Source organism: Corvus moneduloides, chromosome 2, assembly GCF_009650955.1.
Source record: "Corvus moneduloides isolate bCorMon1 chromosome 2, bCorMon1.pri, whole genome shotgun sequence".
Lineage (NCBI taxonomy): Eukaryota > Metazoa > Chordata > Aves > Passeriformes > Corvidae > Corvus > Corvus moneduloides.
This window is the reverse complement of record NC_045477.1, coordinates 38,687,387-38,699,727: the sequence shown is the minus strand read 5'-3', so window position 1 is coordinate 38,699,727 and position 12,341 is coordinate 38,687,387. Positions and strand designations below refer to the sequence as shown.

The following is a 12,341-nucleotide window of genomic DNA, read 5'->3' as shown; positions in this document are numbered from 1 at the left end:
GAGCAGAGAAGGCTCCAGGGAGATGTTTACAGAGCCTGAAGCATCACAGGGGGGTTGGACCAGGGGACCTTTAAGGGTCTCTTCCAACCCCAACTATTCCATGATTTGTTGGTGCATTTTAACCAGGATGAGTGTTAATGAAATGCCCCTGGTACTGCACCTGTTAATAAGTTTACAGCATAAGTTGAGCTTTGACTTTGTCCTGATGATGTATGTAATTAGCTCAGAAAACATGGATAGAAAATCTCTCTTTGGAAGAAGTAACTGTAAGATTTTTATTCTCTTCTTCCATTCAAGTGCTTTTATATGTACCTTGTGATGACAGGAAACCCACACTTAAATCACGTAGTGCATAGAACTGGTAAAAACTGCAGCTTTACAAAAGAAATGTTCTGTTACCCAAGGATTCAAATAATCTTAAACCTTTATTTGAAAATGTTGTATACATGTATATTACAAAACTTAGTATCTCTTTAAAATATTAACATATGAGAGGCCTTTCAGGCGAGTAACTCAGTCTGAGACAATGTTGAAAGCAGCACAGTCCTTCTGCTGCTGTAGTGAGCTCTGTGAACGGGGGGGTTTGGGGTACTCACTGTTCTCCTGCAGCTTAAAGCTGAGGATTCCCAAGTGGCTTCACAATTCACCACTAAGTCTGCATCATTCAGTGGCCTGGATTTTACCAATACCACTGTGTGTCCTTGTTGCCCAAGTCTTTGCCTGTCATGGTGCTTTCCAAGTCTTCTTGGCTCGCAGTTTTTCCAGCATTTTCTGCAAATAAACAAACCATGAAACTACAGTGCTGAAGTGACTGCCCTAAAGCCAGCAGGGCTGGGGGCCACAGCTGTGGTACTGTAACCTGGACCTCAGGAGTGGACAGTGCTGGTCTGGACAGCAGTGAGGGCAGCGCCTGCCCCTGCTTTAAAGAGGCCACGGATTACAGGGCAGGAGCGAAGGTGCGCTTCTTTCTCTTCTGTTAATTATGGGATCTGTAAAGCAATGTTACAAGCAGCAATTCATGCCACCACAAAGCAGGGGAGGTGGGCAGGGCTAAAGGCAGGAACTGAACCTGGACCCCCCCCAGGAGTCACAGCCTGTCAGGATTATCAAGCATTTCCTTCCTTTCAGTTGTCTGAGGCTCAACAGGAGAATGGGCAAATTGACAAGTCCAGGCCTCTTGTTCAACCCTGTTCCACAGCAACTGCCATCAAAACCCAGACAAGATTCTTCTTGCACCTTTTAAGTTTGGGCACACCCAGAATCTCACCATACCTGGAGTAGCCAAAGCAGCCTGAAAAACACTACCCAAAATGTTGCCTTACAATAGAAATTTGGTCAAGTCTGGAGTAATAAAGAGCTTGCCATTCTATTGCCACTTGGACTTTCTGGCAGCTGGAGCCTTTTTGCTCAAGCTCAAGTCAGAAAAATTTAGCTTGAGGCTTTTTAGAGAAAACTTCAGCTCAGTTGTGTTGACACAGAAATTAGGAAATTCTTACATGGGATGTACCAATGGCAGTGCTTAACATCCAGAGTTGTTTGAGGGTCTCCCTTTGAGCTCCATTCCCACTACATCTCAAGGACGCTGATTGGGAACTCAGTGAAATCATGTGACCAAGGGGCAACAGAACACTGTAGCAAACTATTACCTTTTGAAACTCTTTAGCTTTTTCTCTGTTTCTAGCATAAGTTTCCTGCCTTGTTTTTTCTTCATTTCTGATTTTTACTTCTGCAAGTTGATTATAAAGTCTGTGGAAACAAAAAAACCACTGTGTCTGGGCAGGAAGGAAGTGGCAAAATTGGAGTAAGTTAACAAGCTTATGCCTTGGCTCAGCTGCTAGCAGTTGGGAAAATTTTACTCCACTCTCCAGGAATTCAGAATCACTTCAAATTCTTTTTCAGATGCAACAAACAAACCCCGTCCCCGTTCCGAGCCGCACTTGCTGCATGTTGCTGCTCCTAAGTGCACATGTGAACTTGGCAGCAAATTTCATCCCATGTCAGGCATTAAGTGGCACAGCTGCCCCAGCAGGGTGACACCAGCAGGGTGACCTTCCTCAGTGCCACCTCTGCAAGGGCATTTCCCAGCAGGTACCTGCATCAAACACACCTGGCTCCTCTCCCACCTGCTCAGTGTTAAGCAGCACTGGATCCAGGTGGAAGAGCACAGATAGACAGCAGCTTTCTAAAGACACAGATCAACAACTTCTGTTGGGGTTTAATTAAACTTCTCCCACTTGTGTTCATGCAATACCTGACCGTACGCTGGTGCATTTCAATCTCTGCAGCTTTCCTGTCCTCTGGAGAAGATACTTTCACTTCTCCTACTTTTTTCAACTGATTGGCAAGTGCACCATTTTTTCCTAGGGAAAAAAAAGAAGCCAAACATACCTTAAATTTAAATCCTTAGTTCAGCTAACGCAAAAGCAGGAGAGATTTCAGAGATTTTTAAATGACATGACAAACACCAAAACAAGCTAGCAGAATGGACACAATGGAGATGGCATCCTGAGTTAAAATAAATCTTCCCAGTCTCTCTCAGGAGGCTGCTGCCTGTGCTTTAGGCCATCCATGGCTCTCCACAGCCAACCTCCAAGTCCCCAGTACCAGGCACTAGAGATGCACCAGTTTGTTTAACGTGGCTGTTCTGTGACAAGCAGCTGTTGTTTGCCGAGGCACTTTATGATGATAAAGGTGGGCTGATGGTGAAATATGAGGAGCCCCCATAAGGGCCTTTACAACACTGAAGAGGCAGCCACACAGTGGGGGAAAACAAAGCTCCCTGATTCCCTGAAGAAACAAAGAATATCCCAGTCTGAAATAGCAAACATGTAGCCAATACAAAATCTATTCTTTAGTATAAAACAGCAATTGAAGGGATACCTAATGCTGTGTCTTGTCCCCAGATAAACCTACCAGAGTCTGGAGACTCCTGTCTGCTTCTTAGCTTCTCAGACTTTCCTCTTTGAAGCTTTCTTGCTTCCAGCTTTTCATTTTCTCTCTCTTTATTTTTTATTGCTTCTACTCTTTTCAGAGATTCCTGGATGAAATTCTGCTTTCTTTTTAGAAAAGATTTTTGTAAACTTCCGGCGGTAGCTGCAAATTCCAGAAGCATCACTGTGAAAGAAAAGGAAAAATCTCCATATTTCTCACTGTTAACAACAAGCAGTAAGTCATGCATTTCAAGGTACTGCTAAAATGCTGAGTTGAGCACTTTTGTAGATGGCCTGAGGAGAATGGCATTGAATGATGAGGCATCCTGCAGGACAGGCAGCAGTTCAGACCTGTGTAATGGGCAGCAGGTCTGCCCAGACAAATGCTGTGACAAATACTGTATCAAAAGCATCTTGATGCCCCAAAACATACTGAAGACCTGATAAGTCCCTAACACAGTTAAGTTCTGTGAATTCCTGTCTTTCATGTTACTGCAGTTCATCTTGGACAAAAAAAAAAGTGAGTATTTTACTACTGTTCCACACTATCATCAGAATAGGAAAAAAAAAAAAAAGGGTAATTCTTTGGCTACAGGACTTGGGGGACTAACAGGAAATGAGAAATAAGTGAAGGTGCATAAACTATGACAGCAAATCAGAAAACAACACAGAATTTTTCAAACTGAATAATTACAACACAAAACAAGCGTAATGTAGAGATTCTGAAGTTTCATGCGACAGAACCTGGCACAGGAAGAGATAACGTGGCACACACTAAACCTGGGTCAAAGGTACTACACACCAAGCCTGAGCAGCAGGATGCACCTGCCTAAGTAAAAGCACCTCTCTTTTCCAAATGAGAGGTGTATTTTATTGATGTTTTTAATACTAAAAACAATACTTTGAACTTCAGTATCTTGAAGTACCACATAATTACCTGCAGTCTGCTGTGATGGACAGCCACTCTCGTTGGGACTCTGGGCTTTGGGAGAACTGACAGGCCTTATGAATGCTGAATAATCTGCATCTGGAGCTAGTGGTAAAAATTCTCTCTCCTGTTTCAAAATGATCAGTGATTGGAAATGCTTAAAATATACCACAGATTTGAGTGAAGCAGTACACTACTGTACCACTAGCATAGACCCAGTGCAAATATAAGACATTATTTTGCCTTTATGCCTGATGCAAAGAAAAATCAGAAATGAACTTTGGTAGTAAGTATGAAAAAGCTGTTTTCTAAAAACATTTTAAAACTAGAAAGAAAAATAAAAATACCTACATTAAAGACTTTTTGCCCACCAGATTTCAATTGCTTGTTCTTAATACAGGTCTGCAAATCTAATTTCTTTTCCTTTCCTCCTGCTCTCTCCAGTTCTTCCCATCACTCTCTTCCTGCTCTGTCTTTTCCCCCTTTTCCCAGAGGCAGGTGACACCCACTGCAGCAGTACAGCCTTCAGCTGCCAACCTCCACCTCACCCACGTATCAGCTACTTGATAAAGGCCCATCCTTAGACACTTTTAGGAATTCTCTAGATGCCTCTTGCAATTAGTGCATGATTTAATCTAATCTGTTCATCTAACAGACTCGGATTACTTGGTTCTACATCACTGCTTCAGCACCCAAACTATTGTCTCATTACAGCCCAGCCCCTCTGCAATTTACAGCCTTTGCTTTAAGCAAGCAGCAAAAAGAACACCACAAGCTACTTAAGCATGGCAGTTATGAAGAGCTGATTCATCTTCCCCATAAACCTCAAACTGCTCTGTCAGCATGGTATGGCTCCATCCTCACAAGGTGAGGGTTTTTCCTTTTTTTCCTGTTTAGTTTGTAGTTTGCATTTTAACCCTCTCTCTCCTTTCATTCAAGTTTTCAACTATAAAGGCACAATTCAGTCTTGCAAACACCAGCAAGATGGTTTTGGTTTTTGTAGCAGGTCTTCCCAAACTCTATCTACATCAATATGACAAGGTAGTGATTCCAAGGAATAGCCCAAATTTAAGACCTATTCAATCTGTCTGGAAAACACAACATCAAACCAAGATGATCCAAAGCAATTACAAAGCTTGGAGAACCCAACAATCTCTTGTTTTGCAACAGTGGGTTACCTGCTACAGTAGGGCCTCTCCTTATTGTGCTTAATACTAAGTTCAAAACAGAATCACGTTAGATAATGCTCACCTCAGTAAAAACATTACATTCAGACTGATCCACACCTCCTGGGTTATCCATTGCATCCTTAATTTTCTCTTGGTTAGGATGTTCAGTGTCTGATTCTACAATACTGATGTCATTGGAGCTTATTAGAGTGAGCTCAGGTTCTTCCATAATACCACACCCTGACTCAGTCTCCTACAAAATAAATTAATCAAGACACCAGAGAGGAAAAAAAGTAAAACCCCAGTATTTTCAGCAATAGCAACCACTGTTGTCAGAAAAAGGAGGGTCATTTAACGTATAGAAGAAAGAACACCTGCCTCAAGCAGTAAATGAAATACAGAAAGAGCACTTGTACATTAGAATTCAAAAAACTGAAACAAATAACCCAAAGCAATCAAACAACTATGAACCACCCCCACTCCTCAAGTTTAAATTACTTAGTTCTAGGGCAAACTTTTTTTTAAAGCTACATCAATGCTACTTCTTTAAGTTTGCCTATGCTTTGGTTAATTTATTTACATCCTTTAGGCTTCTAAATGGGGCCGGGGCTGTTCAGTGAAGTTCCCATGCCATGGAACCCAGCTGCATGAACTCTATCCCTTGGTGCTAAGAGAAGGAGATGCAGTAGAGATGCTACAGCTCCTCCAACCACTGTGGGAACTTAGCTCATTTAAACTGCTGCTAATTATCTCAGTGCTATGATCTGAAGGAAGGAGTAGGGCAAAACTCCAGGAAATGGGAACTAGAATTGTAAAATCAACACTTGCCAAGCTTTCAGATATCAAAGGTCTAAAAAAACTTCATGCAACAACAAAACCCCTGGTTTTGGAAATCTGTTCTACTCACCCAGACTGGAATATGACATGAGCTTCTGGGCACATGATGAGAATATTTTTCATGTCTTTGCAGTAAAGAACTGTTCTGTTGTAGAACAGTGTGCAAGTGGACATCTGAGTCTTCCAAGTTGGTTTCTCTGAGAACCCTCACAGATTCTTGTCCTTCTGGAGAGCTTTGATCTGGCTCCTTTATATTCATACTGCACTGAGAATGCAGCCCCACAGCTTTATTTACTTCATCTACATGAACTGATTTTTCAGGAAGCTTCACATGTTTCTTCTTATCAAATGCCTCCAAAGGTAACTTTTCAGAAGACACAGTCTCTTCTAATAACTGCTGAGGGAAAGTTTCATCCATTGTAACTGGTGTGGTATCTAGCTGATAAAATGATTTTTGCTCTTCCAGTTGAATCAGACTTTCATTCCGCAGATCTTCCACTGAACTCTGCAGATTAATACATCCCACACTTCTTGACAGCTCTTCATATTCACTTGCAGGTGAAATACAGTTCTCATTGCCTCTGTTTTTAATTTCAGGGATTTGTTCAAAAGATCTCTGTGACACGGTGTCAAGATCCTCTGGCTGATCAGCATTCTGACAGTCATCACTCAGAGTATATTCTAATTGCAGTGGGTGAAAAGATTCTTCAGATCCTGTTTCAGAAATTGTCAGAAGTCAAACTTCTTGCTAACAAAACAGAATTTCCACTTTAAGTCTCTCCATAGTAAGACTTTTGAGTAATGTACAAGAAGTCCAGTAAATAGGAAGGAACATTCTGTTTAAAAAACTGCTGAAGTTTCCTCAAACATAATACCATTAACATTACAGAACATTATTCCATCACTGTACACGAAACTTCAAGAAACAACAGTTTTTGCTGCTTCTTAGAATATGTTTAGGGATGGACTTTGTGATGGTGCTGACATAACTACACTGGAAGTCAATACATTTTACAACTTAAACTCTGTAAATGGAAGTCCTTTGAGTCTCTTTTGGGCCTGCAACAAAATCTCCAAACCAGAAAGAAAATGATCCAAAACACCATTACTTGGGCAGATCTTCAAAGCAGAAAGCAACATTCAAATTGGAAGAAAGACTACTGTTCCTGCAAGGTACCATACTGCACCCTAAATTACCTTTCTTCATCTGAGCATACAAGTCAAGATACCATTTTTCCCCAGAAGAGGCTGGGCAAAGAGAAAGATTTGGTATCAACATTAATTACTGGGGAGGCATTTCAGCAGAACAGCATCTGCCAAACAACAGTGTTGTTTAAATCACTTTGGTTTTGTCCTAAGTTTGACTCCAGCATTGTGCTATCACCAGGCTTTTTATATCCACCAGAATGTACCACAGAAACCTTTAATGGTTTCCTTTAGACTTTTTTTTGCATTCTTTGATACACAGAAAATATCTAGTTTTACATGTATAAAGAATATTGTCTGCTGATAAATAGCTGTTAATGGGGAGGGAAGAGTTACACTGCAACATCAGCCATCAACAGAAAATTCTCCAGATGATGCACTTGCATATCAGCCTTCTTTGAACTGACAACCCATAATAGTTTTCACTTGCTCAGCCTGTTGCTTATGTTATTTTCCCCCTCCTTTTAAATAATTGGTTTGGGATTATAAAAACACTTAAGAGATGGGAAGATACTGCAGTTAAACCACAAAGATTGTTTCTACAAGCAATTTAGAAACAGAATGGTTTGACCTTAGAATGGAGTTTCCTAAATCCTATTTGCTGTGACCACAGTCACGAAGTCTTGAAGTGTCAATCTCTTCTAGCATTTTTTATTACTTTGCAAGTCACAAATACAACTGACCAGTAACATTTACATTGTAACTACATCTATTACTAAAATTATTGTGCCACATTTCCGGTTCCTGTTCAGCTTTTTGTTGGAGCATCTTGAAACATGGAAACACTTGATTCTTGCTCCAGAAATGTTTAGATTGCTACTGGCTGCATTTGGAATTTTTAGAACTTAGAATTACATGAAATACCAAGTTAATTTAAATTTAACTGCAAAACATTAAAAAATATTTTTCCTGCTATAAGACGCAGTTAACTTAATCATAAACTCCTAATCCACTAAATTAATTACAACACTGTAGCTCAATAGTTGCTGTCTTGTCCTCCACTTTATTTTGTGGAGAGATAAGGCAGTTCTATAATCAGACCAAGTATTGCACTGTGCAATATATTGCTGTGACGTAACAGTGGCAAAGGAAAATTGAATTGTTTCTTGAAGAACACTATATAAAAGACAAATGAGTCAGTTCAGAGAGACTCTAACACATGAACAAAATTTTAATCAATTTTTGGAATCTCCTTAGCTTACTCAAACTTACAAAGTAATGGATATACATGAACAAGTATTTGAAAAAGGACAATTTCAGCCAGAGTTGACATTTCTTTGCTAACAAATCACCGCAGAAGGAATAAATAACATAATATCCATTACAGTGACTTGAATAAGCCAGTCTGCTTTTATACCACAATCATAACTGCTCAAGAAATGAGCTTTAAAAGTTCAGGAGTTCCACCGTTAAAGGGGGTCGAGGGAGATAGTGTGTGAGAGTGCAGCAGTTAAGACATTTCAAAGCAGGGCTGAGAGAAGCAAGATCTGTCCCCATTTCAACACTGCAAACCCACACTAAGGGTTCATATTTATACACTGGCACAAAGCTGATTTTGAAAGCACTGATCTGACTACACTGTACATACCTGGAGTGACATTTTCTCTAGCAGACTCTTCTTCTGATGCAGTGTTGTTTTGCCCATTTGTTTCAAGACTAGGAGGTAGACTGCCTCTTTGTCTGTTCAGACTGGAGTTTTCCACTTCTAGAAATGTAGACATATCTGGACTTTCTGTTGAAAATTCTGAAGTCTGGTGGCATAAAAAAATAATTTTGATTTAAGATTAATTTTCTCAGAAATATGGAGGATAAAAAGCTAAAGGTAGTATCTGATTTTTGGGTCACAATTCTGCTACAATCAGCAATTCACGTATATAACATATACTGTTGTGTTTCTTCTAAATAGAACACAGTATAGGGATTATCCATTTAAAGATCTTAAGCCAAAAGTATTTCTTCTACCAGTTTTTTCTGCAGTACCTTGCTAAATTCTCTGTGCTGTGAAATTCTGTACTGAGAACAGGATGATGATGATGATGCATCAATGTCAACACTTGGTTCCAGGGGCTGAAAAAGCTGGTGATGAAAGTTTGGAAAAGGTCTCTCCATTTTAGGAAAACAGCGTTCAATTGATGGAGCTGTAAGAAAAGAGGTTATTTTAACAACAAACAAACATCACCCACATCCCCAAAACCAACTCCCCGTAAGAACAACCCCCCTCTCCCCCCAAACAATGGACATATCACAAGTTGTTTCTATAAACAGTAAATAAAGCCTTCAGAATTCTGCAGGTATACAAATACCAGCTCATAAAAACGAAATCTTTACAGCATCCAATTCTTTGACACAATGCAGGTATAAAAAGCAGTAAGAAAGTGTTACACTGATTCAATTTTATTATTCTTTAAATGAAAAGGTGAAGTCTGTAAGTTCTCTGTTCAGCTCTTGTAAGACTGCCTCAGAAGTAGTGTGGGCTTCTTAGTACAAAACTCAGAGCAGAACAAGACCAATGAAGAACCACAAGGATGATTAGAGGATGGATGTAGCACACGATGTCCAAAGAGAAGCTAAATGAGTTTGTTCAACCTTAAAAGAAGAACTGGGGGTGTGAGGGAAGTGGTACAAGAAATGTCTGTTGTCTACTACCTCCTAAGAAACATTATAGAGAATCCTAGAATGGTCTGGGTTGGAAGGGACCTTAAAGTTCATCTGGTTCCAAGCCCCTTGCAATGGGACACCTTCCACTTGACCATTACTCAAAGCCCCATCCAACCTGGCCTTGAACACTTCCAGGGATGGGGCATCCACAGCTTCTCTGGACAACTTGTACCAGTGCCTCAACACCCTCACTATGATTAATTTCTGCCTAGTATTTAATCTAAATGTATCCTCTGTCAGTTTAAAGAAAATGCAGTCTCCTGGAACATGCAAGAAAAGAAAAAAGAAAGTAAGAAAGTTATTAAAATGTTGCTTGCGTGTGTAGAATCTTTGTCCTTGGAGATACTCAGAACCAGCCTGGACAAGGTCTTAAGCAACCCAGTCTAAGTTGGCCCTGCTGTGAGCAGGAAGGAGAATTTGGGCCACGTAACCAGAAATCCTTCCTGGTCTAGATTATGCTGCAATTCTATCATTTGAGGTTTTCAAACATTCCAGGAGGAAGTGATTTGAATTAAAACACTAGCATCATCTTCATGATAGCTAATAATGATGTTCTTAATTTTCATTAATTGCTACATTTTTCTAGAGACCATAAAACTCCCACCAACCACTCAAGAGTTTCACCAACTATGTGACCCCCTGTGAACAATAAAGTATTATATAGTATTTCTCTACCTTCCTGAAGTGAAAGCTGCGCATAAACAAGTGACAAAAGTGGCACAGGTAGCAAACAGCCCCAGCCACAGTGGCAGGAAGCTGCACAGAACTGATAGAAATGTGGTCAGTCTTATCTTTTTTTTCTGCACTAGGTAATGCTTTGTGAACATGTACCTAACACAAAGCATCAAGAACATCAAAGTACTGAATTCTTGCATGTAGAATCCTTATTGACTTCAAAATGTAAGCTGAATATAAATAATACAGACCAATGCCTAACACTGAGCAAGCTCCTCATTCTGCATGATCAGAGAGTAGCACCAAAGTGCTATAAAATAATGAATACCTTGGATATGTGTACTGTCCTCTGAGTTCAAACTCAAGTTCCCAGTAGGTCTCCCCAGGATCTGCTCTTTCTGGTTTTCCTTATAAAAGTACATCTCTCCTTCAGAGAGCTGACTTTCAGATGCTCCAGACAAATTCTCTTGCCTCTGCTGCAAGGTAGAAGGAAGTGAGGAGTTCCAAGGGTGGTTTGCTGCTTCTCTCAGAATTCCATCTTCTCTACAGTCAGAAGATAATCCTGAAATAGTAAGTTAGATGTTCACAGTTTTGCATACACATCACATACATTACATCATTTGAGAAAACAGTGCTTAATATCCTGAAATATTCATAAAGAGTTCTGGGGTTTTGTTTCTTTAATTGTCTCCTGTCAACGCTCCTACAAACCTTACCACACATTTTCACAAATGCAAGTTGCTAATATCTAATTAGGGAGCAGTCAGTACTTAGCACTTTTACAGAATGTAGACTTAGGAAATACTAAAATTACAAGATCAGAAAAGAATTAATACTGCTATTTTTTGCTAGCTAGCACTCTTTACCTCCTACTGTATATAAATGTGTCAATCTTTTCATGTGATCTTGAATATCTTCATGACACTGCACAGTGGTTTTATTCATGCTTAAACAGAAATTGCTTAATACCAACACTAGAAATTTGAGAGATCAAGACAACCAAAATCATGTTCCTAGACAGCATACCAACCCTTCTTATCCACAAGCTTACAGAAGAATTGCACAAAGCTACCAGAAAAGGTCATTACTAAGCACTGAGTGTATGGTGAAGACCCAGCTAGACCTGAAAAATTTATTTAGTCAAATAACAAAACTTCTGGTATTTTTCTTTCACAACTAAAAAAAATAGAGAAGAAAAACTACAAACAAATTATCTTAGAAATGGCTTTAGCTTTCTTACATCAATAAAACACAGATTTGTCACATGAATTATGAAGTTTACTACTCAAAATAACATTAGTTTGGAACATTAGGGTTAAAATGAGCCACTGAAATCTCAGGCTGTAAAAACTGTAATCTTCAAAAATTGATTTATAAACATGGAACAACTCATACACAGATGTTGCTTAAGAAATCAGATGTGTGTCAGAGTAACACAATATTAAACCTCAAAGTAAGTAAATCCAAGGGTCACTATTTAATCAATTTCAAACTCACTTCCATGTTCACAAGTAATAATGTTAGAAGCACTTAATGTATTTATTATAAAGGAATTGTTTTTGATTTTATGAAAAAATAACATCAAGAGGCAGACTACAAACAAAAAATACTAAGAACATGTATTTCCCAGAAAACTATTAAAAGTTAATATGGCATTCAAGTGACATTTTAAAAAATAAGTCATTAAGAATTATTGCGGTGACAAGCAGATACTGGAACAATTCTCTTAAGAGCACGAAAATCATAGCTCTGCAACAACCCATGATATATATTGATTAGGAAACTTTTATCAGTATATCATTTGAAGACAATTTTTAAAACAAAAACTGCCTCTTGAAAGCTGCTAGTGTTACAGTTGCCTAATAAAGCTCAAACTATCCCTTGCCAAAGCAGATGTATTATAATGTTAAATTATTATAAAAGTAAAAAATCATAAGC

General features: G+C 39.2%; 1 protein-coding gene across 10 annotated transcripts in view; it reads right to left on the bottom strand.

Moving 5' to 3' along the window:
• Positions 1 to 406: 406 nt before the first annotated feature.
• The window catches only part of CEP295 (centrosomal protein 295), a 75,624-nt gene continuing 63,689 nt past the window's right edge, over positions 407 to 12,341 (bottom strand). For 6 of the 10 annotated variants that reach the window (XM_032099168.1, XM_032099162.1, XM_032099165.1 and 3 more), the window contains 9 exons: positions 10,732 to 10,965; positions 9,051 to 9,208; positions 8,659 to 8,821; positions 5,935 to 6,578; positions 5,110 to 5,280; positions 3,868 to 3,985; positions 2,914 to 3,114; positions 2,252 to 2,360; positions 407 to 771 (listed from right to left, as the gene is read on the bottom strand). In XM_032099168.1, the coding sequence (XP_031955059.1) occupies positions 501 to 771; positions 2,252 to 2,360; positions 2,914 to 3,114; positions 3,868 to 3,985; positions 5,110 to 5,280; positions 5,935 to 6,578; positions 8,659 to 8,821; positions 9,051 to 9,208; positions 10,732 to 10,965 (2,069 nt within the window). In that variant the 3' untranslated portion in view covers positions 407 to 500. Of the gene's footprint in view, positions 1,747 to 2,251; positions 2,361 to 2,621; positions 2,788 to 2,913; positions 3,115 to 3,867; positions 3,986 to 5,109; positions 5,281 to 5,934; positions 6,579 to 8,658; positions 8,822 to 9,050; positions 9,209 to 10,731; positions 10,966 to 12,341 lie in introns of those variants that run through there. The other 4 variants (XM_032099164.1, XM_032099160.1, XM_032099167.1 and 1 more) reach the window with 4 other exon arrangements.